Source organism: Ambystoma mexicanum, chromosome 5p, assembly GCF_040938575.1.
Source record: "Ambystoma mexicanum isolate Mex_15411 chromosome 5p, UKY_AmexF1_1, whole genome shotgun sequence".
Lineage (NCBI taxonomy): Eukaryota > Metazoa > Chordata > Amphibia > Caudata > Ambystomatidae > Ambystoma > Ambystoma mexicanum.
The window spans coordinates 845,028,781-845,053,722 of NC_090930.1; the positions used below are offsets into that span (position 1 = coordinate 845,028,781).

The 24,942-nt window shown below is 45.1% G+C and overlaps 1 protein-coding gene across 1 annotated transcript in view; it reads left to right on the forward strand.

Annotated features, from left to right (window-relative positions):
* Nucleotides 1-24,942, forward strand: part of NME8 (NME/NM23 family member 8) — a 2,398,321-nt gene that overhangs the window by 1,233,002 nt on the left and 1,140,377 nt on the right. Inside the window, exon 11 of the mRNA XM_069613833.1 lies at nucleotides 262-809. Coding sequence (XP_069469934.1) covers nucleotides 262-809 — 548 coding nt within the window. The remainder of the gene's footprint in view (nucleotides 1-261; nucleotides 810-24,942) is intronic.

Consider the following 24,942-nt stretch of genomic DNA (forward strand, 5'->3'; position numbering starts at 1 on the left):
CTCCTTTACTCCAAGAATCTGCGATATACAAGATAAGTAAAACTAGCCAAAGTTTTTATTTTGCAACATGCTTCCAATCATGGTCAGGTTTTTCATCTTCTGTTAAAAAAGGCTTGTTGTTTAGTCGGATTTAAGGACAAAAGAATCATAGGTATACTTATTTGTTAGAGAATAGATGCTCAATGAAGTTATGTGTGTGTAAATCTGACATTAACAAACACTTGTTAGACCAAAACATTTACAGCAAGTCTTCTTTTTTAGCCCGATTTTGAAGATTTTGTGAAACTCATGACAAGCGGTCCTTGCTATGTCCTTCTTGTGTATAAACCAAAAGAAGCAAGTGAACCTGTTCCTAAAGTCCAAGAATTGCAAGAGCCCTCTGAACCAAAAGAGGAACCGAAAGAAGAATCCAAAGAGGAACCTAAAGAGGAACCCAAAGAGGAACCCAAAGAGGAACCCAAAGAGGAACCCAAAGAAGAGCCCAAAGAAGAGCCCAAAGAAGAACTCATAGAGGAACCTAAAGAGGAATCCAAAGAGGAACTCAAAGAGGAACCCAAAGAGGAACCCAAAGAGGAACCCAAAGAGGAACCCAAAGAGGAACCAATAGAGGGTTCAACAGAGGTATCAACAGAGGGTTCAACAGAGGTAACAACAGAGGTACCAACAGAGGTACCAACAGAGGTACCAACAGAGGTACCAATAGAGGTACCAACAGAGGCACCAACAGAGGTACCACCAGAGGTACCACCAGAGGTACCCGCAGAGGTACCAACAGAGGAACCAATTGTGGAAGAAAAGAAGCCAATCAGGTAAACATACACCTTAATATATTTTACAAATACTTTAACACAATTGGAATATGTAAATTCGGATAGAAGTAACATATGGCTATGCTCTGTATTTAAGGGGTTAATTCTAGCAAACAGTGCATTCATATTTGCAAGGTGATTACATCATCTTGAAAAACAAGTGTTCTAGTCAGCTGAAAGTGTTCTTTGCAATTGAGGAAGAACCTAGAAGTACTCTGAACCATAAAATGTTTGTGTTTAGGGGCACTTTCAAGATATTAATTATGTATTAATTTATTTTTGGATTTGTATAGCGCACACAAACCCTGAGGCATCTGGGCTCTGAAAAGTGAATGGTTACATGTGGCCCGGAGGCGGTGAACACAGGGATGATTAGACGAATACATGGCAGTTACATACAGAATGGACATGACGATAGCACATTTTTCAGATAGGGGCTCACATGTTGAATTGAACTATGCAAACAGCCACGTTTTGAGGGCTCTGTGGAAGGCCCAATAGGATTCCTCTGATCCTAGCGCATGTGGGAGGGAGTTCCATTGTTTTGCAGCAATAACTGGAAAGCTAGTCCTCCAGCTTTGCCGTGTTTGAATTTAGGTTGAACAACTTTGTGGGTATATGGGGTTCTGGAAGGCCTGATTGAATGAGCCTTGGTGAATTGTTTGTACCAGGTAGCGTGGGTCGGAGTTGGATATACACCTATGAGTGATTGTGAGTGTTTTAAATGCGATTCAGTCTTGGATGGGGAGCCAATGTACTGCTTTGCGGGCGGCTGAAATGGGCTCGGACCTTGGGATGTTCAGGGCAGCTCGCAAGGCATTATTATGAATGGTCTGACATTTTATTATGTTGTACGCAGAGGTACCGGCGACGAGTACATTACAGTAGTCCAATCTCACATCAATCACGGCACAAGCGATCGTTAGGCAATTGTCAGAGGAGAGGAAGGGTCTGGCGGCATTGAGGAGTTTGGTTGAGTAGGCCGCTGAGAGGAAATTCCATTTGCTTGGCAGTTTAGGGATAGTGTAGCTTCTACGGTAGACTCCTGAGGTCTTTATGGCTGGTGAGACTGGCATTTGGGTGCCATAAACAATGAAGACTGCATAAACCGAGTCCATTTTTTTTAGCACAGACGTTGGCCCAACGCGGAGGAGTTCAGTTTTCTTGTTGTTGAGGCCATGGGTGGCCATCCATGCTTGGATGGTGGAATAGGTTGAATTCAGGGTGGTGATGTCGTTGATGCGGTTGCCAGAGATGGGGAGGAGAATTTGCATGCTGTCAGTATAGTTGGTATATACTATGCCTAGGGAATCCAGGAGGTCGAAGAGTGGCTTAGTGAATATATGTTGTACAGAGTCCGCAAAACACATGACCCGTAGGGGACTCCACAACTGATAGGCGAGGACGCAGCACAGGCATTTTTAGAGAAAACTTTCATTACTCTGCCTTTAAGGACGGAAGTGATCCATGAAGCTACTTCCGGGTAGAAGGAGGCAGCCATGATGAGGTGGTGGCATAGTATGTTGTGGATGACTACATTGAAGGCCGTGGAGCGGTCTAGAAGGAGAAGTAGGGCACATTTACCCCATCCCTGTTGTCGTCAATCTTTTTTTTCAGATACAGGAGTGCTGATGCTCTACAATGGCCTGGGTGAAAGCCCGACTGACGATTTCCAAGGATGTGGTTTGCTTCTAGGTGTTGTTGAATTTGAACATATGCTGCTCTGTTGAGCATTTTAACAGGAAGGGGACTGTGGTGATAGGCCGGTAGTTATTAGGTAAGGCCGGGTCGAGCAGGTTTTTTTTTAAAAAAAAGGGGTAAAACCCATGCTGGATGGTACTGAGCAGTTTGAGAAGGAGGAGTTGATGAACGCCTTGATAAACGGCACCAGTTTTTCCACACAGTGTTCGATAAGGGGGGCAGGGCAGGCATCCCCTTTATACCTTGATGGTTTCAAACTTTTAAAGGTAGTAGGGTTTCCTGACTGGAATTTTGCTGAACCTAAACAAAGGCCAGCTTAGGATATTGGAGGTGGGCATGTGCATGGCAATGTTACTCTGACCCACGTGTTTAAGGCAAGCTTGTTTAGCAAGTATTTTCTTCTGAAGCATGTCAATCATTAGCGGCATGGCATTCTGTATGCTAGCGCATCAGGCTCGGTCTTTGATTAGAGAGCATGCTGGGGGTGGCCAGGGCTTCCAGTTTCCTTAGGATGGAGAATAGTTCTCTGGTATCTGATTTGGCATTAGTTATTCTTGTGTTGAAGATAGTGGCTTTGGCTTGGATAATAGCTTGGTTGTATTGTTTGCCGAGAATAGTGAAGTTCTGTTTCATGGCAGCAGAGAGGTTTTTTTCCAGCTGGTTTTGGCTAGTCTTTTTTTGGTTCTTAGCTCTGAGAGGTCCTGGGTGTACCAGGAGTTACTGTGAGTTGCTGGTTTGGCTTTTTTGGAATCTAGGGGGGCAATGGTATGAACTGCGAGGGGAAGTGTTTTGGTGTAGAGATTGACTAAGATTTTGGGATCAAAGGCATCCAGGAGCTCTGGTTTGAGGCCCTCAAGGAAAGGTAAGAGGCTGTTTTTGGTTAACTTGCGTGAGCTGCGGCCCAGAGATGGCGGTAGCAGCTTGGTAGGAGGTTTGGCGTGAGATGGGTAATGGTGCTTGTCAGATCCCGTTTCTACCCTTCTACCGTGTGCACCCATATTTGATATTAGCACATGAGATTGTTATTTATCTCTTCTCAGATAATTGAACCGTTCAGACAGCAGCTAATATTGGCTGGTATTGACTGCATTCTGAACATTCTGACTTCAAAAGCAGACAAGGAAATGATAATACAATTTCCAGGCAAGATATCTTTCAGCAAGACACTATCGCTCTAGCAGGACATGCTTTTCACTGCAACATCTTATTTAAGATCCCAAAGAGAGAACTAAACATGGGAATATTATTTCACTTTCTTACAGAGAAGAACAATCGGGAGGGGTCATTTATTGCCTGGGATAATTTATTTTCCCGAACTTATGGCCCTCGACTTCTCCTTGGGCCATAACTTGGTAGTGCAACATTATCCTATGATAATTAACCCTCCCTCTGCTTATAAATCTATATTAGGGGCACTGACAATAGCTCTTAATAAAAGGATGTATCCGGAGATGTTTCTGGTGACATCTTCTATGAGGATGACAAAGTAACCCAATTAATAGCAAAGAAAATGTGTTTTAGTACACAGGTAGTGATCATTTGCCTGTGAAGACTTTTAATCACGCCAGATGTGAAAAACATTTTCCTGAAGACCTGGGTCTCCTTGAAATTTAACTCATATAAACAGGACACTCCTTGTATCCATGGCATGGTGGTCCTAAATCAGCTCAATGTACAGTGAACTCTACTAACGTAAATTCTCGTACATTGCAGAGACATTTGTTACTGTTTTTCCCGACTTTCTTTTCTGAGACAAGTCCTTGTGTGGATTCCTCCGAACACACTCTGGCATTTCATTAGCAATCTCATGTTTTTATGTGTTTCCAGGAAGTATTGTGCCCTTGTATGGACACTGTACTAAGAGGGGAGTAACTGGAGGGAGGAGGGTGAGAGAGGGAAAAGGGAACTGACAAAAAGGGAGGGGTCAGTTTCACATAGAAGGATAATGAAGAGGTTCTTACTTACCGTGGCTCCTGTGTCTTCCTTACATTACGTGTTATGGAGGACACAACACTCTGGCGACAGAGAAGAGAGTTCCTCCGTGGCTTAACTTCACCTGCCCAACCAACGTTTCCATCTAGGTTTCCTCTGCTGGTCGAGGCCCGTCACAGGTTGGTTAAAAGGGCTGTCTTCCAGCTCATCCTCTGAGCCGCTCCTTCCTGCTGTGCTGCCTGGCATCACTCCTTCCAGACGCTGCTGTTTGGCGTCGTGCCTGCCCGGTATCCCGGGGAGCTGATCCTTTCCCCATGCTATGACTGTTGTGGCACCACTGCTTTCAATGCTGCTGCTCGGGGTGTCCAAAAAGACGGTCACAATCTGCATGGGTGGCCAGCTGCCGCTGCTCACCCGCCCAATTCCAGAGCCTCCTGTTCCACAAGATTGCCTGCACAAGGCGCAAGAAGGCAAAGGAAAAAAGGCCCATAGAAGGCAAACTGGCTGGCTTCAATCACCATCATAGTGATCCTGATGCACGGAGAACAATACCTCCAACTCTGACACATCCGGAACTGCATGCCTGAGGGCTTCAGCTCCTGTATTCTTCAATGCCAAATGCTCTTGCTGCCAGGAGATGGTGGAGTGCAGTGTTCGAGGCCACACAGAAAAGGATTTCTACACCCAACAAAGACAACAGGTACCTGTCCACTTACCTGTCACCATGCAAAAAAGAAAATTACATTCTGCAATTGCCCTCCAATGCACACAGGGCATTCTTTATTTATGTATTTATTTATTTACTGTGAATTTTAGTTTATACAAACTTTTATCACAAACATTTATCATAAAATATCTATGTAACCACTTTACACTTTCAAAAGCCCAGGCAATCCAGCTCGAGTTATTTGGTAGACTCTTTTAAACTGGTCCATCTAAATTTCTTTTAGAATTACATCCAAAAAATCAATGATTGCACAAGTTATTTTCATATTATGGCCTGAAGTCACACGCGACCACCATTCTTTTTTGTTTCTATTTAAAGGAAAACAAAATCCTAGATGAAGATTCCTCTGATTTGAAATTGCTTCACATTTTGTGATCAGATGGTAGAGTGATTCAACAGTTTTTTCACAATGTCTACACAAATTGTTTTTTAAATCAGGGTCTTTTCTTATCCATCTCATCTCCTTTGTCTGTAGGGCGTTTAGCCGCAGCCGTAAAAATTGGTCTCGATGATGTCGAGATGGACATTTTAATAGGTATTTTGGTTGGAAGTTTAGTCTGTTCATTGTGATTTCTAGCGGAAGAGCATTTTTTAGGGACGCTCTTTTTTCACTTTTCTGGATCCAACACCATAATTGGAAGCGGTTTTTCACCAATTGCTGATGCCACTGAAGAGACTCTATGTCAATGTCGGCTGCTGTCAAAATTTGGTCCACTTTGTGAGCCCAGTCCTTTAAGATGTTTGAAGTTGGATCTACTGGATTCACTTTAAGTATTTTGTATGCTGGTTCGCCAGGATGTTCTTTTATTTTGCGTAACAATGCGCATGCTTTCCAAATAGTTGTATTATACAGAGAGGTGATCGCCAGTTCATGGCGCAGTGTCGTTATTGAGACGTAGCGAGGTAATCTTAAAACTTTGCGCCAGAACAACCCTTCAAGAACGTCCCATACTTTGACATCAAGATTCCAGGCACATTCAGCCCCGAATGTGATTGTCGGTATAACTTTGTTCAAATAGAATGTTAATACTGGTTGGATGGAAAATTTACCATAATCGTTGTGTATCTTCAGCCCTTGTAGCGCATAGGTTGTCATTCTATTTTTCAAGTCATGGAACCAAGGACATTCTCGGATTGATGTACTATAAATGATTCCAAGGTAACGTATTGTCGTCGTTGTTTCAATCTCATTATTTGGAACATGCCATTTAAAGTTTCTATTTTTCTGCACCTTCATGTTCGTCATCTTTACAATTTTGGTCTTTTCTGTGTTATTTTCAAGCATGTTCCTTGTTAAGTATGTTTTTAGTTTTGTTAATAGTCGCTTAAGGCCTATTGATGTTTGGTCCACTAGAACTATATTGTCTGCATATATAATGCAGTTTAATGCTTGGCCATTTATATTCAGCGGAAAACATCGCAACTCTTTTAATTCGTCTGGTAAATCGGAGATGAATAGTGTAAATAACAGAGCTGCCAGCAGGCAGCCTTGTTTTACTCCTTTAGATGTCGGAATTATATTTGTCAAATCACTGCTCTGGTTTACGCATCGATGGGCTTTGTGGAGGGCTCTAATCGGCTCCAGTATATTCGATGGACATTGCCATTTCCTTAGTTTTTGCCAAAGGAGATTTCAATTTATTTTATCGAAGGCTTGCCTCATATCCACAAATGCCAGGAATAAAGGTTTACATTCTTTTAGTGAGGCTAGTTTTAATAAATTCAGTAACAATAAGTTTACTTCCGTGCCTACCCTTTTTGTAAATCCTGTTTGTCGACAGTCGGCAATCTCTGCCTGTGCGACCCAAGTTGTCCATTTTTTTTAAGGAATGAGGCGAATACTTTGCCAATTGTATCTAACAACGCAATAGGACGGTAGTTGCTTGGGTCGTCCCTTGACTCCTTTTTGTGTATTGCAATTTTTTTAAATAACACTGCAATGAAATGTGACCACCATTCTGCTTCTTGTTTAAGCATCACATTTGAGATGTTATCTGGTCCAACGGCTCTCGAATTTTTCAACTTCTTAATTGCGGACAAAATTTCGGACCTAGATTCCACTACGTTCCATCGTTCAGTTGAAATCTTTTGAATTATGTCCTTGTCTTTCTCTCCATATGTATACATTGGGTGTTCCTGTCCTCGCTAATTCCGTACTGTAGTCACTTTTGAGCAGTTTGTGATTTAAACCTTCCCAAGGGACCCATGCATTAGTGATAAATCCTAATCATCAATTGTCTTTCTCTCCATCATTAATAATTTGAATAAATAAGATTCCCAAGTGTGGGGCGCTACTTCATTGCCGATAGTTGGTTACATTTTGTATGACCAGTGTTCAGAATAGCCCAAATTTCTCGAGAATTATGTTTTTGAAATAATTCAAGCATTAATTCAGCCCGTTCTTGGTCTCTTTGAGTAGCAAATGCTTTGACCCAATTTCTGTATCGTTGTCGACGATGTCGTAAATGATCGTCTCGCATCATGTTTTTTGATTTCTTAATTTTTCTTATATCTCGCAGGAAAGATTTTTTTTCTTTCATCAGCAGCCTGCTAAATTTATGTTGGTGTTGGTGCCCAACTATCCCCTTGGCGTTTGTTTTCACTAAGAATTTCTGTAACAACTGTGCGTAATTCGGGTCATGTGGTGCTGTCTCTTTTCCAAATATATCAGTCAGCTGGCAGATCTGATTACCATTCATTCGAAGGTGATTTCCACTTGCATTTATGGCGACAGCGTGGTGATCAGTAGATCCTGCTTGATCTCATGCCAGGTCAAATTTAGCGGAGAGTGATCGATGTTAAGAGTTGGAATGACATTTAGTTTTGTGACCTTTCTTGACAAGTTATGTGAAATCCAAATGTAGTCTAGCGTTTTTTGATTATACATTTGTTGCCAAGTTGTCTTGACTGGGATATCACCTTTAACATGTCCGTTCAGCATGATGCAATTTCTGCTACTCAATTTGGCCTCTGCAGTTAGTTTTTCGAACTTTATAGGCCTTTGTTTGTTTGTGGACTTGTCAAACTCAAACCATGCATTGTTTAAATCTCCACAAATTATTATTTCCAGATCGTTTTCACTGGTTAAGTAAGTATCTATCATTGTTGTTACGGAATTTACCAGTTGCGAAGGACTGATCATTGCAGCGTTGCAATAGACATTTATTAGCAATGTCATTGCTTTATTGATGTTTGGAACCCTTCGATGTTCGATTAACACTCCTTGAACAAATAGGTTTGGGTTTGTAATTCCTTCACATGCCAATAAAGAGAGTGTTTGATCATCATCAAGATGCCTGAGAAGGGTTGTCCGTTTTGATTTTTTCCAGCTGGGTTTAATAAAATCGTGTAACCATCTTGGGTCGGTGGCTCTCGTAGCCATGTTTCTTGTAGACAACGGGCAAAGTTTTTACCTAAGGCTACTGGTAAATCATTCAACAGGTGTACAAACCCTCTTGTGTTCCAAGAAATTAAGTTCTGGGCCTGTTCCTGTGATTCACTTCCTAGTGTCAAGATGTGCGTCCCGAGGACGCTGCGTACCTGTGTTTCCTGAAGGCTTGCGTGCCGGGGTCGCCAGGACGTTGATTGTAGAACGAAAGACGACAGGGTAACGCCAAGAACCGGCCCAGGTCCCGTCCTGATTTGCAGGATTGAAAATGGGTCCGATTCCTGACGCCACGGATGGACACTTCCCTGGATTTACGTGGCGCCAGAACAGTGCGAGCACTGAACAGGGAAGGTCGGTAGATGTTAACAGCAAGCTTTAGTGTGCGTTGCTTGATTCTGCGGAGACCCTCTCGAAGATGGTGGAAGAAGGCAGCCGAGACTGTAGTATGGCAGCAACTGCAGGCAGCAGAAAAGGCAGATTAAGGCACCGTAGGCACTGGTACCCAAGCACAAACCAGAGGAGTATTCAGGCAAGGGAAGGTGGGCAGGCAGGAGAGGGGTAAGGCGGCAAGAAGGGAAAAGGAAGGGACAAGAGGCTCCAGACCAGGACCAGACTAAGCCCAACCCAGGGAGGCCAGACCCCCAACCAAGGAACCAGACCAACAGGACAGGGGAAGGCAGGGCAAACAGGGAGGGAACAAGGAAGGCAAGCGGATTAACCGAGTATGGACAAGTAATCCAGTAGCGAGCGGGAGGTCAGGACCAAACCGCGTTGAGACGCGCCGAGTACAAGACCAGGAAGCTCTTTTATAGAGACTCGGCATGGAAGCGAGGCTTGACCCGCAATCCGAGTCGGCGCATGCGCGGAATCAAGGTATTCATGGAAATGTGGCTTGAACCACAAGCCCGTTCCCTGCCGCTTCCGTGTATGAACGCATGCACCCCGACTCGCCCGGAGCGGGCACGCACCCCAAATGAGCGATGACCTCGGAGAATACACCTTCGGCCAAGATGATACCGCGTGTACAGCCGCCAGGCATCTCCCCGCCCACAAGGATACAGATGTTCCTGTTCCCGGGTGAGTGTCCTAACACCATGCCCCCTCCCAGAAAGACCCAGGGCCCCCGGTTTACAGGGATGGCGAAAATAGAACTCACGCACCAAACGAGGAGCATGGACATTCCCAATAGGTTCCCAAGTGCGGTCAGAAGCTGAATACCCCTCCCAGTCCACCAAGAACTGCAATTGACCCCGATGGAAACGAGAATCACAGATTTCCCGGACCTCATTCAGGAACACCCAGTACCTCAATGGCCGCAGGACGGGAGCCCGAGCGCCCATAGGGGTCATCCAGGTAAGGCTTAAACAGGGAGACATGAAAAACAGGATGCACCCGCCAGGATGGGGGCAAATCCAGTTTGAATGCCACCGGGGAGATCCGTGTAGTAATTCGAAAGGGCCCTAGGAAACGGGGAGCAAGTTTCGTAGGTAAGTTGCGAACAGGTAAGTTCTTGGAAGAAAGCCACACCTTCCCTCCAACCCTAAATGTGGGTTCAGGGGTACGCCTTCTATCTGCCTGGGCCTTCATGTCCTCACGTGCCTTAACCAGGGTACCAGTCGCCTGAGCATGTAGTCTTCGTATCTCTTGAATCAGCTGATCAGCAGAGGGAACCGTGCTTGGTCGTACAGGAGCAAACGGAAAAAGTCTAGGATTGAGTCCATAGGAACAAAGAAAGGGGCTTAATCCGGTAGCAGAATGGATCGAGTTATTATAAGCCACCTCAGCTAAGTCCAAATGCAATGCCCAGTTGGTCTGAGAGGTGTTGGAAAAACAGCGCAGATACTGTTCCAACGTCTGATTGGTCCTCTCAGTCTGTCCGTTGGATTGTGGATGATAGCCGGAACTAAGCGCCCGATGTATGCCCAGGTGACGACACAGCTGTTTCCAAAAAGATGATATGAACTGGGAACCACGGTCCGAGATGATCTTATCGGGTAGTCCATGTAACCGGTAAATGTTGTGCAGAAATGCTCGGGCCATGGAACTAGCAGAGGGAACTTTAACCAAGGGGATAAAATGAGCCATCTTGGAAAAACAGTCCACTACTACCATTATGCATGTGAAGCCCTCGGAAGGTGGTAGTTCCACTTTGAAATCAGTAGCTATAGTATGCCATGGATATGGCGGTGTCTCGATTGGTTGGAGTAGACCGAGTGGCTTCCTTCTGGGTATCTTTACTTGGGCACATACTGGACAACATTCCACGTATTCTTTAATTTGTTTAGCCAATCCTGGCCAGCAAAACTGTCTGGCGACAAGTTCTTGTGTTGCACGTATGCCCCGATGGCCCCCAATCTTCGAATCGTGAAATGCTTGCAAAATGGCAATTCGAAGAGAGTCGGTAGGTGCATATAATCTCCCACTGAAGAAGAGCAACCCCTCGTTCTCACTAACTTGGGGTAATTTCAATAGTTCTGTTCTGTAGGGATCTGCCAACGTTTCTTGTAAGAACGTATCCAGACAATGAGACACGGAAAACAAAAAATGTTCTGGGGCTAGCAATAGCTGATTCTGGCTGTCTTGCTTGATGTCTTCCAAGGAGCGAGACAATGCGTCTGCTTTCAGATTCCGAGCATTGGGTATGTAAGTGATTGTGAAATCATAATGTGAAAAGAAAAACGCCCAGCGGGCCTGGCAGGAAGTGCGACATTGAAGAGATCGTAGGTACTGTAAATTTCTATGGTCGGTACGGACCTCAACAGGAAACCGAGCTCCCAAAAGGTGATGGCGCCATTCTTCAAAAGCTAATTTGATAGCTAAAAGTTCTTTCTCGATCACGGCATAATTCTGTTCGCTTGACGTTAATTTTCCGTAAAAATAAGCCACTGGGAATTCAACATCTGACTGCGGGTCCTTCTGTAGCAGAACAGATCCAACGGCGAAATTCGACGCATCTGCTTCCACAATGAATGGTCTACTCTCGTCGGGATGATGTAGGATGGGAGAGGTGTGGAAGGCTTCCTTGAGACATTCAAACGCATTAGTAGCTTCCTCATTCCACACAAACGACGTCTTACTGCTGGTTAAACTGGTTAAAGGTGCTGTGAGATTCGAGAAACCTGGTATAAAGCGCCTATAGAAATTGGCGAATCCAAGGAATCGCTGAAGGGCCTTCACATCATTAGGTTGTTGCCATTCTTGAATTGCCCGTAACTTAGTTGGGTCCATCTGTATGCCAGAACGGCAAATCACGTACCCAAGAAACTCAATCTTGTCTTGATTGAAGAGACATTTCTCAGCCTTGGCGTATAAATGGTTCTGACGTAAACGGCTGTGAATGAGGATGTTTCTATTGGTATGAATCGAGCGGCGAGGCCCTGTGGTGTATGGGCCTCATTGAGCCCCAAGAAAGCATAAAATATGGGGACACATAGGGGATATGCGTCTGACACTCTGTCCCAATGAATTTCTTTGGGGAGGGAACAAGGAGAGCTGGAACAGTGTGAATAACTTTCTGCCAAACTCAGCTTTAAGCTGGAGGTTTATGCACCTCTGGGACAAGGGAGGGGTGACACAGCTCAACGTTCCCTCGGAAGGAACATACGATTGACCTAGATGTACCTGTTGCTCCTATTGTAAATAGGACAAGGGAGGGGGAACATAGTACGATGTTCCCTCAGAAGGAATTTATGATTGAACCAGGTGTACCTGTTGCTCCTACTATAACTGTGGAACCAAACCCTAGGGGGTGTGTGAGCTGATATCTCCCCTATTTTCTAATTTGCATGTAAGCTTGAATTTGGCCCTTAGGACGCTTGGCAACACGTAGGAGAATCTGGGGAGATATTGGCTGGTCAACAGACTGCCTTCAATGAATTATTGGTATGCTTGGCGCTCTTGGAGGGTCTTGCTAAGGGGTCGACTCCATTCAACAACAACTCAAGGGAGGAGAAGGGGATGCAGGACAAATACAATGAAAAACTAACACATTTGGATGCGAAGATCACAATGATATTGGAAGTCCTATCCTCTAGGGAGTTCGCTCCATCTATTATTACCAGGGGCCTTGGAGGGGAGGAGGAAATCAATCTTGAGAATGTCCAAGAACAAATATATGAGAGACAAGTTGCCGAAACTCCTGACAGTCTGTCGGCTCTGGTGAAGGCCCTGGGGCTGCTGGACAAGGAGGATGCTCAACAAGAGGCTGAATCGGGGATTGAGGTGCTATCCTTACCCATTACCAATGGTGATGATTTAGATTCACTGAGGAGATCACCTCCAAGGGGGAAAACATTCAAGAAGAAGTCCAGACATGTTAAAAAAATGAAATGTTTGCCTTTGGCAAAGGTTAAAGGGAAGAACTAAAATATTAAAGCACTCCGATAAATGTCTGATCGAGATGAACTAGCTGAAACTAGTCCCCGTGAATTATGAAGAGGAGTTGTCGGAGCCCCAGGGTGGGCCTCAAAAAGGGCCGGGGACTTATAGACAAGGGACTACGGAGGATCCAAGTACTTATATTGGATCCAACTTAGGGGCAATGGGGGACAGTTTATCTGATCGTCCACAAACTAAACAGACCAAGATAACTGCATTTGGGAAGATCATTAGTATGAAACATGCTCAGGTGTCTACTAGTCTGCTGGTCTGCTGCCCACAGTTATTCCCCCTATCAATGGAGAGGGAATTCTATCTATAGTGTCTCCAGCGAGTTGTCCTGTTGATCTATCTAGGAGCCTAATTCCTTCGATTATCACCCAAACAGAGGAGACAAGCACTCCGTGTGGGAAGGTTATCTTGGGCACTCAAGAACTGCACAAGGCTACTGGCCTCCAAAACATGGGATCCATTCACAGTAATGGTAAAATTGTTGGTTGGGTGAATAACAAAAAACATGACAAAGGGTAAAGGCTAAACAGGACTAACTTATTAAATATCTTTAAAAATATCCCTCTTTTGAGATACTTAACTTCAGGGGACATCGATGCAACCTCTTTGCCCATTATTGACAATTCTCGAATGGTCAGTAATTTACACTCGGAAATAGTTGCGAATATGGTGAGGGAACAAGGGAAAAACTTAGAGTGCTTGGGATTCTAGCTGGTGGTATTGCAAAGTACTGCTGAAGCTAAAACTTTCTTTGCTTTTAAGCAACCGACTATAGTACTGGAAGAGGCAGTGGAGACCTCTATTCCTATTTTACTCCGTGAATCGCCTACTGCATTGTCACTTATCACCAATCTTTTGGGCAATGGTCAGGATTGGTCTTGGATCCAGCCTGCCTTGAAGACTCTGGAGAGTATTAGACAAGGATCAGGGCATGCATGACACTATTGAGATCGAAGGGATCTCGTGGAATATGTGTGGAGGTGCTAATATGTTCAAATGTATGGCTAACCCTCTTCTGAGTGGGGTTCCTCGTATTTAGATGTTCCAAGAAACTATGCTTTTGACCCACCCTGTATTAGAATGCTTCCATACTATTTCACATTCGGCAGAAAGAGGGACTGGGGGGAGACTCAGAGGAGGACTTGTAGTAGCTATCGATCGCAATTTAAAGATAAACCGGGAAATCGTGTAGCAACAAATGGCTCTTATCGATTAAGCTTGATCTGGGGGAATGTCTACAGCCTATCTTGTTATTGAACCTCTACTGGAACCCTATAAGGGTCCCGTTTGAAAACATTGAAGAGGGGCTGGGTCATGTTCTTTATGCCTGGTATGAGATGGGTAGAGGCAAACGTATTATTTTAGGAGGTGACTTCAATTCGCTCTGTGCCGAGGGAGCTGTGTGGAATAACATCGGGGCCTTTCCCTCTCCTTACCACCCTAATATAAATCGAGGCATAACATGGGATCTTTTTCTGGAGCATTGGGATATGGCCCGGCTGCACCACTCTCCATCTTCGTTTTCATCCAGATATATATGGCACAGAGGGGATTGTAGTTCTAGGATTGATTTCTTCTACATTGCAAACAGCATTACGAATAACTGTAGCTACCCGAAGCACATTTTAATTGAACTAAGAGATCATATATCTCTTTCTTTTTCCCTGACTATCCCTATCCCGACTTTCCATTTAAGACCGGATTTAGTGGGACTTTCTACTAGCAAAAAAGGGACGGTAGTCATTTGGAAGAGAAAGACCATCCTTAAATTTAACCACCTCCTAACAGCCTCTCTGTTGAACTTGACTTCCACTTCCTATACGAAACAAGACAGAAGGCTTTGAGGACCTCCATTATAACATAATATTGGCCTGCCATTACAAAATCAGGAACTCTTGCCCTATGGTTCACACTAAAGTTGCTTACCAACTGGGTGACGACAGAGTATACCATTCCAAGCTTCTTAAATGTAGGGAATTGGCTGCTATAAAAAAAGCAGTTTGTGACAGCTTCTTATTATGCAGTCCAGAAATCAAAAATTTCCTAAAGACAAATCCCTAAAGATCAATGCTAGTGAGCTCCGAGACCCCGACCGGCCCATAGAGTTGGAGTTGGAGTTTGCTCAGAAGCTCAGAAGCACTTTAAGACAAGATAGCAGCACCTGTGAGATGGATGGGGGTTCAGATATATACTTCAACACCAATCAATAAGGACAACTCAACGGTTTGGCAAAGGGAGTCCGTTTAATGAAGTACAAAAAACGGGGAGTCATGAACATCAGCAGATGGTGTGATCTTCCTTCTCACTTCAACTCCAATGAACTTCATAAAAATCCTAACAATTATACTAAAAACTTGTCATCCTTGACATGTAACACTCAAAAGTTGACATGCAATTCTATTGGTTCGGAAAAGGTAACTTTACTATAGGTACTATATCTGTATATGGTAACAGAGTGAGGGGATTGGGTAAACACTGTCAGGTGGACATCTAAGCCCTTCCTTAAAAAATGACTACTGCAGACGTCACTAAAAGTACGATGTCCCATTGGTTCTACTAACTATAGGACCCTAGATTACTTGGTCCACTGTGATTGGGTTGGCACCAACCCCATGCATACTTTTTCACTTTGCTTAGCAGTACGCAGAATGGTCGGCCAGGTGCAGGGTGCCCCTCAACTCACCCGGCCTTCTTCCAATCAATCATCACTTTAGTGGCTATGGGCCTCATCACGAGATTGGCGGTAACCCTTAAATCTGGCGGTAGCGCTATTACCCCCGGATTTAAGTGTCCGCCAAATCAGGGCTTCAGCGGATTTCTCCCCAGCTCTGAGCCGGGGGAAATCTGCTGAAAATTTGCGCTCATACCGCCAGCGGGAAATCCACCGGCGGTATGAGCACGAAATTTCCCCATTTAGCCCAATGGGGAATGGGGCATTCCCGAATGGGCTCAATGGGGAATGGGGACTTCCAATACCGCCAAACCCGTGATCCGGCGCTAATAGCGCCGGGGGGTTTGGCGGTATGGCAGATAGCGCCAGCGCTATTAGCGCCGGCGTTACTGCTCAACTCGTGATGAGACCCATATGTGTCAATTATTTCGCTGTGGTTGGCCTTGAGACTGCATCTTCTGCCTAGATATCTTCTCCTGGCTCACAGCCATGCGTAGGTGTGGGGGGTCTTGCTTCTGTTTGTTCGGCTGGTCACGTGATTCAAACACCGTGGATTTGCCTTTTCTTCAACAATTTGTGTATTTCATTTTATGTTCATCCACCACCTGCCTTTGTTTTCTTATCTTCCCCCTTCAAAGCAGTATATTCTGGTTCTTGCTTCAGTTGATTGTAGCTACTGCTCGTTCATTTTGATGGATACAACCTTGGTTCCCTAGGCACGAGTTGCCTCTGCTGAGTTTCGTTTGTGCCACTCAGCTCCTGATTTCGTTGAATGTGAAACCTTTCTCGAATGGCCTTAGTAATTTTGTTGATTCTAATTTTTGTGCAAGTTGGAAGTATACTTCAAATAAAGTGCTTTATTTGAGGTAGATATATATATGGCGCTTCCCGCACTATCGCTCTACTAAGCATAGCAAGCTGCACGATTCTCTTAGCTTTCTTGCGGATCCAAGCATATGTACAGGTGTAAACAGGTCAAACATCTTTGCCATTCTTACAGCTTAAGCTTCTTACATTTGACATTGCCTTCACACTCTAAGTTCACGATATCCTTGTTCATGGCGTTTCGTCTCTTTATGTCATTTTCTGGTCGTCATTTCTTCTATAGGTGAGTCAGTCCGGGTTTGCGTGACATCACCATTCGTCATCCATTAGGACCTTTTTGATTTCTTCAGGGACTGTACTCAGGCGATCTTCGGTTCGTCTCATTTGTTGATATGGTTTTCTCAATGGGTACCTTATGGTCCATGGTTTCCTCGGTACTGGTACTTCAATAGGCATTGTTCTTCTGATAAGTACTGGACAGAGCCCCACTGCGGCTCTCTGCTGGTTTATTTGCTGATCATACATCACATATCTCAGTGTGAATGTTCCTGGTACTTTAAAATGGACGGTTGGAGTGCAGGCTGTATATGGGACCTCCTCTACACTTGTCTTTGTAATATGCGGTTTTTGGTGTTTTTGCAGGGAAGTTAGTTTGTCACCTGGGTGTGTGCGGTAGGTGCGTGGTGAGTGGGGGTGATAGAGAGAAAAGGAAATGGTTACTAGGTTACTGGGTGGTCTCAGGCTATTGTGCAGTTGTGCCATTGCTTTAGGTCGTTTACCTTTGCATAGGTGTGCTTATTCTGGGTGTGGGTTAGGTGTTATATGGGTTGAAGTGGCCTCCACGTATGCGCGATGGTTGTATAGTAGGTGTTGATCCGTATTTATCACGGCGAGCTGAGTAGCCAGGTTTTTAGTTGTTTTCAGGAAAGTTAGGTGGTCTTCCATTATCCGGATTTCCTACGGAATGGAGTTCTGAAATTTCAAGAAGAATTGAGAAGGCATTTCCTCAGAGTTTTGACTTCTCATAGTGTCTTGTTTCTATTTGGAGGTCAGTGCTAGATCTTAAGGTTCTTTTTGGGTATGTATCGGGTGCTGCTTGGATGAATTCGGCTCCTTGCCTGTGTAGTGATCTTTGGGCAACGCAGAGGGCTTTGAAACTGATTTGATTCATTACTGGTAGCCAATATAGACTTCTCAGGGCTTGGGTGATGTAGTCTCTACTGGTTACCATAATAGTAGTATTACAGCTGTGTTTTGGGTGCATTGTAGTTTTTTGGTAAGGCGTCTGGGCATTTCTAGGTAGAGGCTATTTGCCTAGACTATTCTTGATAATACCAAGCAAATGATAACAAGGTTCAGTGTTGGAAGTTTATTTATTTTCATTTATTTTTATTGTATTTTATTTAACATTGATAGTAGCGCACAAAGCCTGCACGCATGTAGACACTAGTTACAGTAAGAAAGTGATTACAGGTTAAAGTTACGTGATTATGTTAAAGATACATAAATATTTAGAACAGTTACAGTGAAGTACGTGATTCAACAGACATACCCCAGTTGCTGGGTTAAATTGCACAACAGGCAAGATGGGGAATGGCTACAGGTTGCAAGTTTCATGGTATAGTTAAACATGTATAGATAGTTAAGGCCGTAACAGTGCAGTGCGTGCTTCAACATAAAAAGCAGGTGAGAGGCTTTAATGAAATATCTGACTCACTGGATCTAGTGTGCAAGGTGAACGTGCAGGGGGTTGGCGTGTTGAGTCAGAAAGCTGTTAGATGCCGGTCGATGGCGGTAACAAGGTCTGTCGATGCAGACCCAATGCAGGTACTCAAGGACATTAGAGGCTTTGGGCAGTCCCTGTATGGGCAATGGGGGCCTAAGGTGAGGGCATGCTTACCGACAAAAGGTTTGGCTGGTAGTTTGTGAGCGTTCTGTGGTGTAGGCCCAGAGGAATCAATAATTGGTGCATACCTTGGAGGGTAAATATATTGCTTTTATTGTGGCCACTAACCTTTGTGACCTGCAACCTACAAATTTGGATTCTGCGAGAACCTGCACGTGCACACCCAGCCGAGTACCCGCAGAGTACTGACTGCACGTCTGCACCATCCTCTGCATCTCCATGCTCCTCTGTGCTTCTGTGGATATATTGATTTTGTAAGCAAACTGGACGTTGTAGTCTTCACTGACTCTCTACCGAGACTATTGCTGATACTATTGCTGCTTCAAACCACTTCAATACTTTAATTTTCATACTTTCTTTTGCACTTAGATTGTGGCCACTCCCCTTTGTGACCGCCAACCTACAAATTTGGATTCTGCGCGGCATGCGCACCCAGCTGAGTACCCGCATAGTACTGACTGCTGGCTGCTGTGCCGCGGTGCAGCGAATCTGCAGTTTACTCTGCTGGTTATACCTAATTGTCATATCTTTGCAAGCCGTTGTTTTCCCAGCTCTCACAAGCCCAAACAAGCGAATTCGCTATTTGCACACCTGACCTTGTCAGCTTCAGGTTATCACTGTTCACTGTAACAGTATAATGAACCGACTCACTGCCGGCATGCCTCGTGTCCAGAACCATTTAACCACGCGCCAAAGCTCGACTAAGTCCCCAATCAGTTTAGGCTTGCCCAAACCAGGGTCTGCCTCCAAAAGGAATATTGGGTTCTCAGCCGACATCCGGCCGTTTTTGTCGAATCGGGACCCCAACGAAGCGTCGTTTTCAAATGCACAACCGCTACTTGCCAAAACCAATATCCAAATTCACACGCTTGAATCTGCCCAATCTAGTATAAACAGAACTAACCGACCAATTATTTTGTCGGATTCAACAATACAACGTTGCAAGTCCATATCATCTAGCCCACCAAATGCGGAACATTACCACACGCTGAGTTATTTGCCTGAATTTTCTATAGAACCTGTAGTTAACAACTCAGTTCAATCTGCAGAGAGCTGTGTATCCCAGGTACTATATTCCCAGGTGGCTAGATCCACACTAAAGGCAACACAGTAACCGAACAAATTGCTCCCATTCCTTCTGACCACTCCAAACCCTCCCTCCCCCTACCAGCACCACTTTCATCCTTCACTCAATCTACCAGCTCACCCCAATGTTATAAATACCTCCGCCCTTTCCAAATCACCTGAGCTTTATCCAACTGATGCCCCCGATGATATAATCTCACCTGGCGAGTCCCACATATCGTCAGTTACTTCTTTTTCCAAACCACTTCCGCATCCGTCCTTTGGATTCCCGTCCATCACCAATCCCGCCTTAGAAGCTGCTACCAATACTCCCATTTTCTCCTTAGTTAAACTGTTGGAAGTTTTGGTCCTTAGATCAGCCAATCAAAATGACGCCTTACTTCTTCTCCATGAAAACATTTATTGGGTTGCTAATCTCAGAATCAACAACTCCATACCTGAGATATTTTTAGACCCTCACATTGTAATGCCTTTGGAGACGTCACCAACCGAAGAAGCTTGTGCTGAAACGCAATTACCGTCCTCACCTACTTTAGCTCCTGACTCGGACGAGATTAGTCCCAATTCCCCTGATATTCAAATTATAGAAAAACCTCTATATGAGGTATTTGCAGGACCTACACTTAATAGTAGGCGAAGGAGGAGAGGCAACAGAAAACGCACCTCCCAAACCTTCAATTTTCCAACTCGAAATTTGAATATCGAACAAAGAACAACTAAGAAAACTAAAAATTCTACCTCACCTACCAAAAACAAAAACTCCAAATCAAAAACCAAGAAATTCATTGCTAATCTTGCAAATTGTGATCGAGTAACCTTTGAATCGTCAGAACATCAATCTGTCCACATGACAAATCAACCAACTGCCCCGTTTGTCACAGTCAAGCCTCCCGAATTGGATTCTGACGTCTCAAAAGGTAAGAAGCTCGAATATGTTTAATCTGTTTGTGACATCTATGAAGAATCAAGTCAGTTGAATTTGAACAATACCCATGATCAACTTATGGATCTCTCTGTTTACCCTAACGACCCAATTACTGAAGATGTTTATCATGGTTTACATATTCCTACTGTTAGTAAATGTCAATTAATTCCAACTTTTCATGTGAACTTTGACAAGAATTTCACATCCTTTAAAACTCTAGATCAGAGGAGAAACGATTTACAACCGAGTGTAATCCACTCATCAGAGAGATCTACTAGTCAAGCTCCTACTATCTCAACTCTAACTAATATTTGTCTGAACTCTGCTGATCAACAGTTGAACTCCCAATTACCTACAATTGATATACCTGAATGTATACTTTCTCCAAGATCAAGAGCCTCAGCTAGATCTTCCTTTCATATACCAACAGACATAATTTATGAAGATGTTAGACCTGTCGTGTATTTGCCAGATCCCCCAATACTTGAAAATGAAAGCATTCAAATTACAATGCTTGATAGGGTCTATTCTGATCCATTCCCGAACCGAACTACAATACTAGTAATCCTTAATTTGGTTCCAGCATCAGAACAGATTAGTTCCAACGATATTGAATCAGTGTGATACCCTATTCCAGCACAACAAGACATTAGCGTAATCAACATTCACTCCAGAATTGTAATAAATCTCATCTGGAGCGAAAGGCAGCTATTATTTACCAGAGGATTACGCCTTGAAACCTTTCTGCCTCCTCCTCCTCTAGTTAAAGAAATCATCCGGGAGAATTTACCTCACCAAATCACCTCGTCCCATCCTAATCAAAATGACAATAAGGAAAAATCATGCTGCACATGCAGGTCGGAGACTCGATCCAGTAACATACCCCCGCGCCCCTTCGAAGGGGGATTGGGTTAAAAACATGACAAAGAATCAATTAACTAAGACATCCCTTTAGGATAAGCCCTTGAGCAAACTCCATGGATGCTCCTTACCATCTTGGAATACTAGAGGATTCTCCCATTTGTTATTTACTAATAAATCAGATTCAAATAACTATGACACAATTCTGTTACAAGAAACTTGGATGCAAACTAAACCAATTTGGGAGAATCATCAAGTCAAAACGATATCTGCTTTCTGCTTCCAAGCCCACCAGGGACGCCCGGCCACAGGCCTTTTAGTTGCTGTGCGAAATGACAGTCAGTTATCTCTCACAGACTGGCCATCGCCTGATATTGGCATCCAGATTGTTGAACTTACTACTACCAACATTCACCACCCTTTGTTTCCAAGCTGTCTATTATTGAATATTTATTGGAATCCGCTTTCTCCCTCTGAACCTCAATTTATTGATAAAATTGATAGTGTTCTGAATCAATCTTTATTGAAATCTATGATTAAGACTGTAATAATTGCTGGTGATTTTAACCTTAATTGCATCACCCAAAACACCAATTACAACTCGAGAGCCTCAAGATGGCTAAAGTTGACAGAGACGAGAAATCTGTCAATGTTAAATGGCTCCACGCCAGAAGACTCACCTCCAAATCCTACATGGAATAGAAATGCTAGCAACTCCATATTAGACTATGGGCCTCATTACGAGGTAGGAGGTAAGTAACGGTCCTTACCGGCATGGAGCAAATAACATGTCTGTGTAATAACCAGCCCGCTAATTGCATGCCATTACGAGTCTGCGGACACGAGCTTTGCGCCATGCCTGTAAGGACACTACCGCCATGCCGGTAAAGACCTGAAAATGTCCCTTAGCGGCAACAAGTAAAGCGCAGTGGTCTTCAAACATTTTTGGCCTGGGCCCCCCCTGAGAAAAGTTTGGGCAGGCCGCCCCCCCCCCCCAAAAGTGGCAGATGGGCAGTATGTAGAAATCGCTATGAACTTTTGCGTGCCGTCACCGCACCCTACTCCCAGTACAGACCCTGGGCTCTCCCCACCCTACTCCCACCACAATCCCATAACACAAGCATATACACATCCATACACATTTAAATAAAAAATAAATCGCCATAAACGTACCTTCTGAAGGGGCCTGCGCGTGGTTGCTAAAATACCCCACTCCAGGTTGCTCTGCCCGCATGTGCGAGGAAGCGCAGGAGCACCCCCTCACACATACATACATGCCCCAGCCAGCATTTCCAATGAGTTATGTAAGGCTAGCAAAGCAAAACACCCCCAGCGTTGCATGACTCAGTGATCATGTGCGGCTGGGGAAATGAACTGTCAAAGGCAAACAGGCAAACAGTGTTACCCTTTGACAGTTCAGCCAGCCCACGAACACTCCCTCGGCTGGAAAAAGCAGCTGAGGGAGTGCTCAGTGTTTCACTGGGCTGGCTCCTCAGCTCCTCCATAATGGGTGAGGTGGCCAGTGGGTGGACGCCCCCTCACCCATTATGGATGAGCCGGCAGGCTTGGACTGGCCTATAGGGCAATAGGGCAATGACCGTACCAAAAATGCAAAATGCTATTGTAGGCCAGTCAAAATGAGCCACTTTTTTGGCCAATGTGGGACAGTTTGAGGAGTTACTTCACTATGCAGCTAGTAGTTTTGACCATTGTTGCTGAATAAATATTCTTTAAAGATCACAATTTGTTTACATTTGAACAAAAATCAACCCTTGGGTACTTTTCAAACGGTCTGTTACTAAAGGACTGAATATCCATTTGCAACTGCTGGCCATTTCTTCATTGGTGCCTCAGACGGTTTTATGGTCCAGTCTGACCATGTGAGCTGCCCCTTCCCATTTCCTGCAATCTAAAAGAAAAGAAAATGTTTTTTTATTTTTTTTTTACACATTTCATGATGGGCTCAGGCGCCCCCCCTGGGATGCGGCCGTGCCCCCCTGGGGGGGGCGCGCCCCACAGTTTGAAGACCTCTGCACTAGCGCCGTCCATAATTCCGGCATTAGCGGTCACTGCTAAAAGCAGTGACCGTTAATAGCGGTGACTGCAAATAAGCAGAACTGGAAGTAGCGTCATCGCAAAGGAACGGGAAAGAGCACAGCGGCCATCATTAAAAACACAATCCATTTCCATCCTCAGCCCCCAGGACCTGCAGCAACACTACAGCTGGCCAAACTTCATCCAACAATACTTGAGAATGCCCAAGGCCCTAAAGCAAGGTGCAGCGCGCCAGCGCAAGGAACGATTCTCTAATGAGGAACTAATCATGCTTGCAGACACACTAGCTACAAATGCAGAGGTTGTGTTTGCCCAAGACATGCGGCGTCCCGCGCAGATAAAAAAAAAGGTGATCTGGGCGGAGGTGGCACGGAAAGTCAGTGTGGTGGGCTCCACCCCCCGCACTGTAAAGGACGTCCGTAAGCGCTGGGATGACCTGCGCCTCTGTGTCCGGAGCATACTTGCAGCCAACAGGAGCCAGGCCATGGGTACAGGAGGCAGATGAGGATCCCCAAATGAGATGCAAGACTGGGAGGAGACATGTGCCAGCACTATTGGCATTGAGTCAATCGAGGGAGTGGGAGAAATGGAGCGGTGTGTGCCGTCATCGGCAGATGGAGGTGAGTGTCCACACAAAACACTGCAATGCAAAGCATGAAGTTCTTCCCCAAATGTGACCTTGAAATTAGCTACTGCATGGGGCATCACACACACATGTACACAACCCTGCCCATATGCCGTGCACATCCCCATCACAACCCCATGCATGCAGCACCTCATACATGTGTTACCCAGACGTATGCCTGTATCACCCACCCATATGGCAAGCAACCTGTATGTCCGAACTCGAAGTCCAAATGCTCAGAACTGCAGCAATAACAACCTATGCATGATGCACGTTGACCCATCACCGATGCTATCCCTCTCTTGGCCCCCCACAGGCTCACAATCTGACAGTGAGGAGCAGGACTCTGCGGCGCAGGCCCCAACACCGAAGAAGAAGGCCAAGGGCATGGAAGGAGGCACCAGGCCTAGCACATTGAGGGGCACTGGGAAACCAGGACTGCAGCAGAGGGCCAAAGCCACACATGTAGCCACTTCACCAAGGCGTGAAAGGGCGGCTGACAATGTTGTAGCACCCACACCAGCCACTCCCACCACACAGGAGCCAGTGGCAGAAGGCTCACTGTCCGCTGCAAACAGCTCGATTGGCGAAGCAGCTGCTACTGCACGCCTGTCGGATGTCTAGGAACCATGCATAACACCCGTAGGACACCGCACACCCAGCCCACAGCTGTCAGGCCAGCAGTCATGAGCTGTCTGGTGGTGAGTCAGCAGGGAGATGGACTCCCATGGAGTTCTCACCTAATGGCGGACACATGCCGCAAGCTGTGCCAAGAACAACCAAACGCAGGCCCAGAGACCAGGGAATCAGCATCATACAACTGTGCCAGGAGGAGCTCACTGCACTGGTCGGCCAGCCCGTGAGCGAGCGTGCCCTGGCGACGGAGGAGTGTAGGGAACATGCTATGGGCATAAAATTAGCTATAGAGGCCAGCACTACATGCTTTTGCGACGAGTTGTCATCTGTGAGGCAGGTCCTCAGTCGTATCGCGGATGCAATAGAGAGCCAGCATCCCGCACAGGGACTGGAGCAACCAACCACC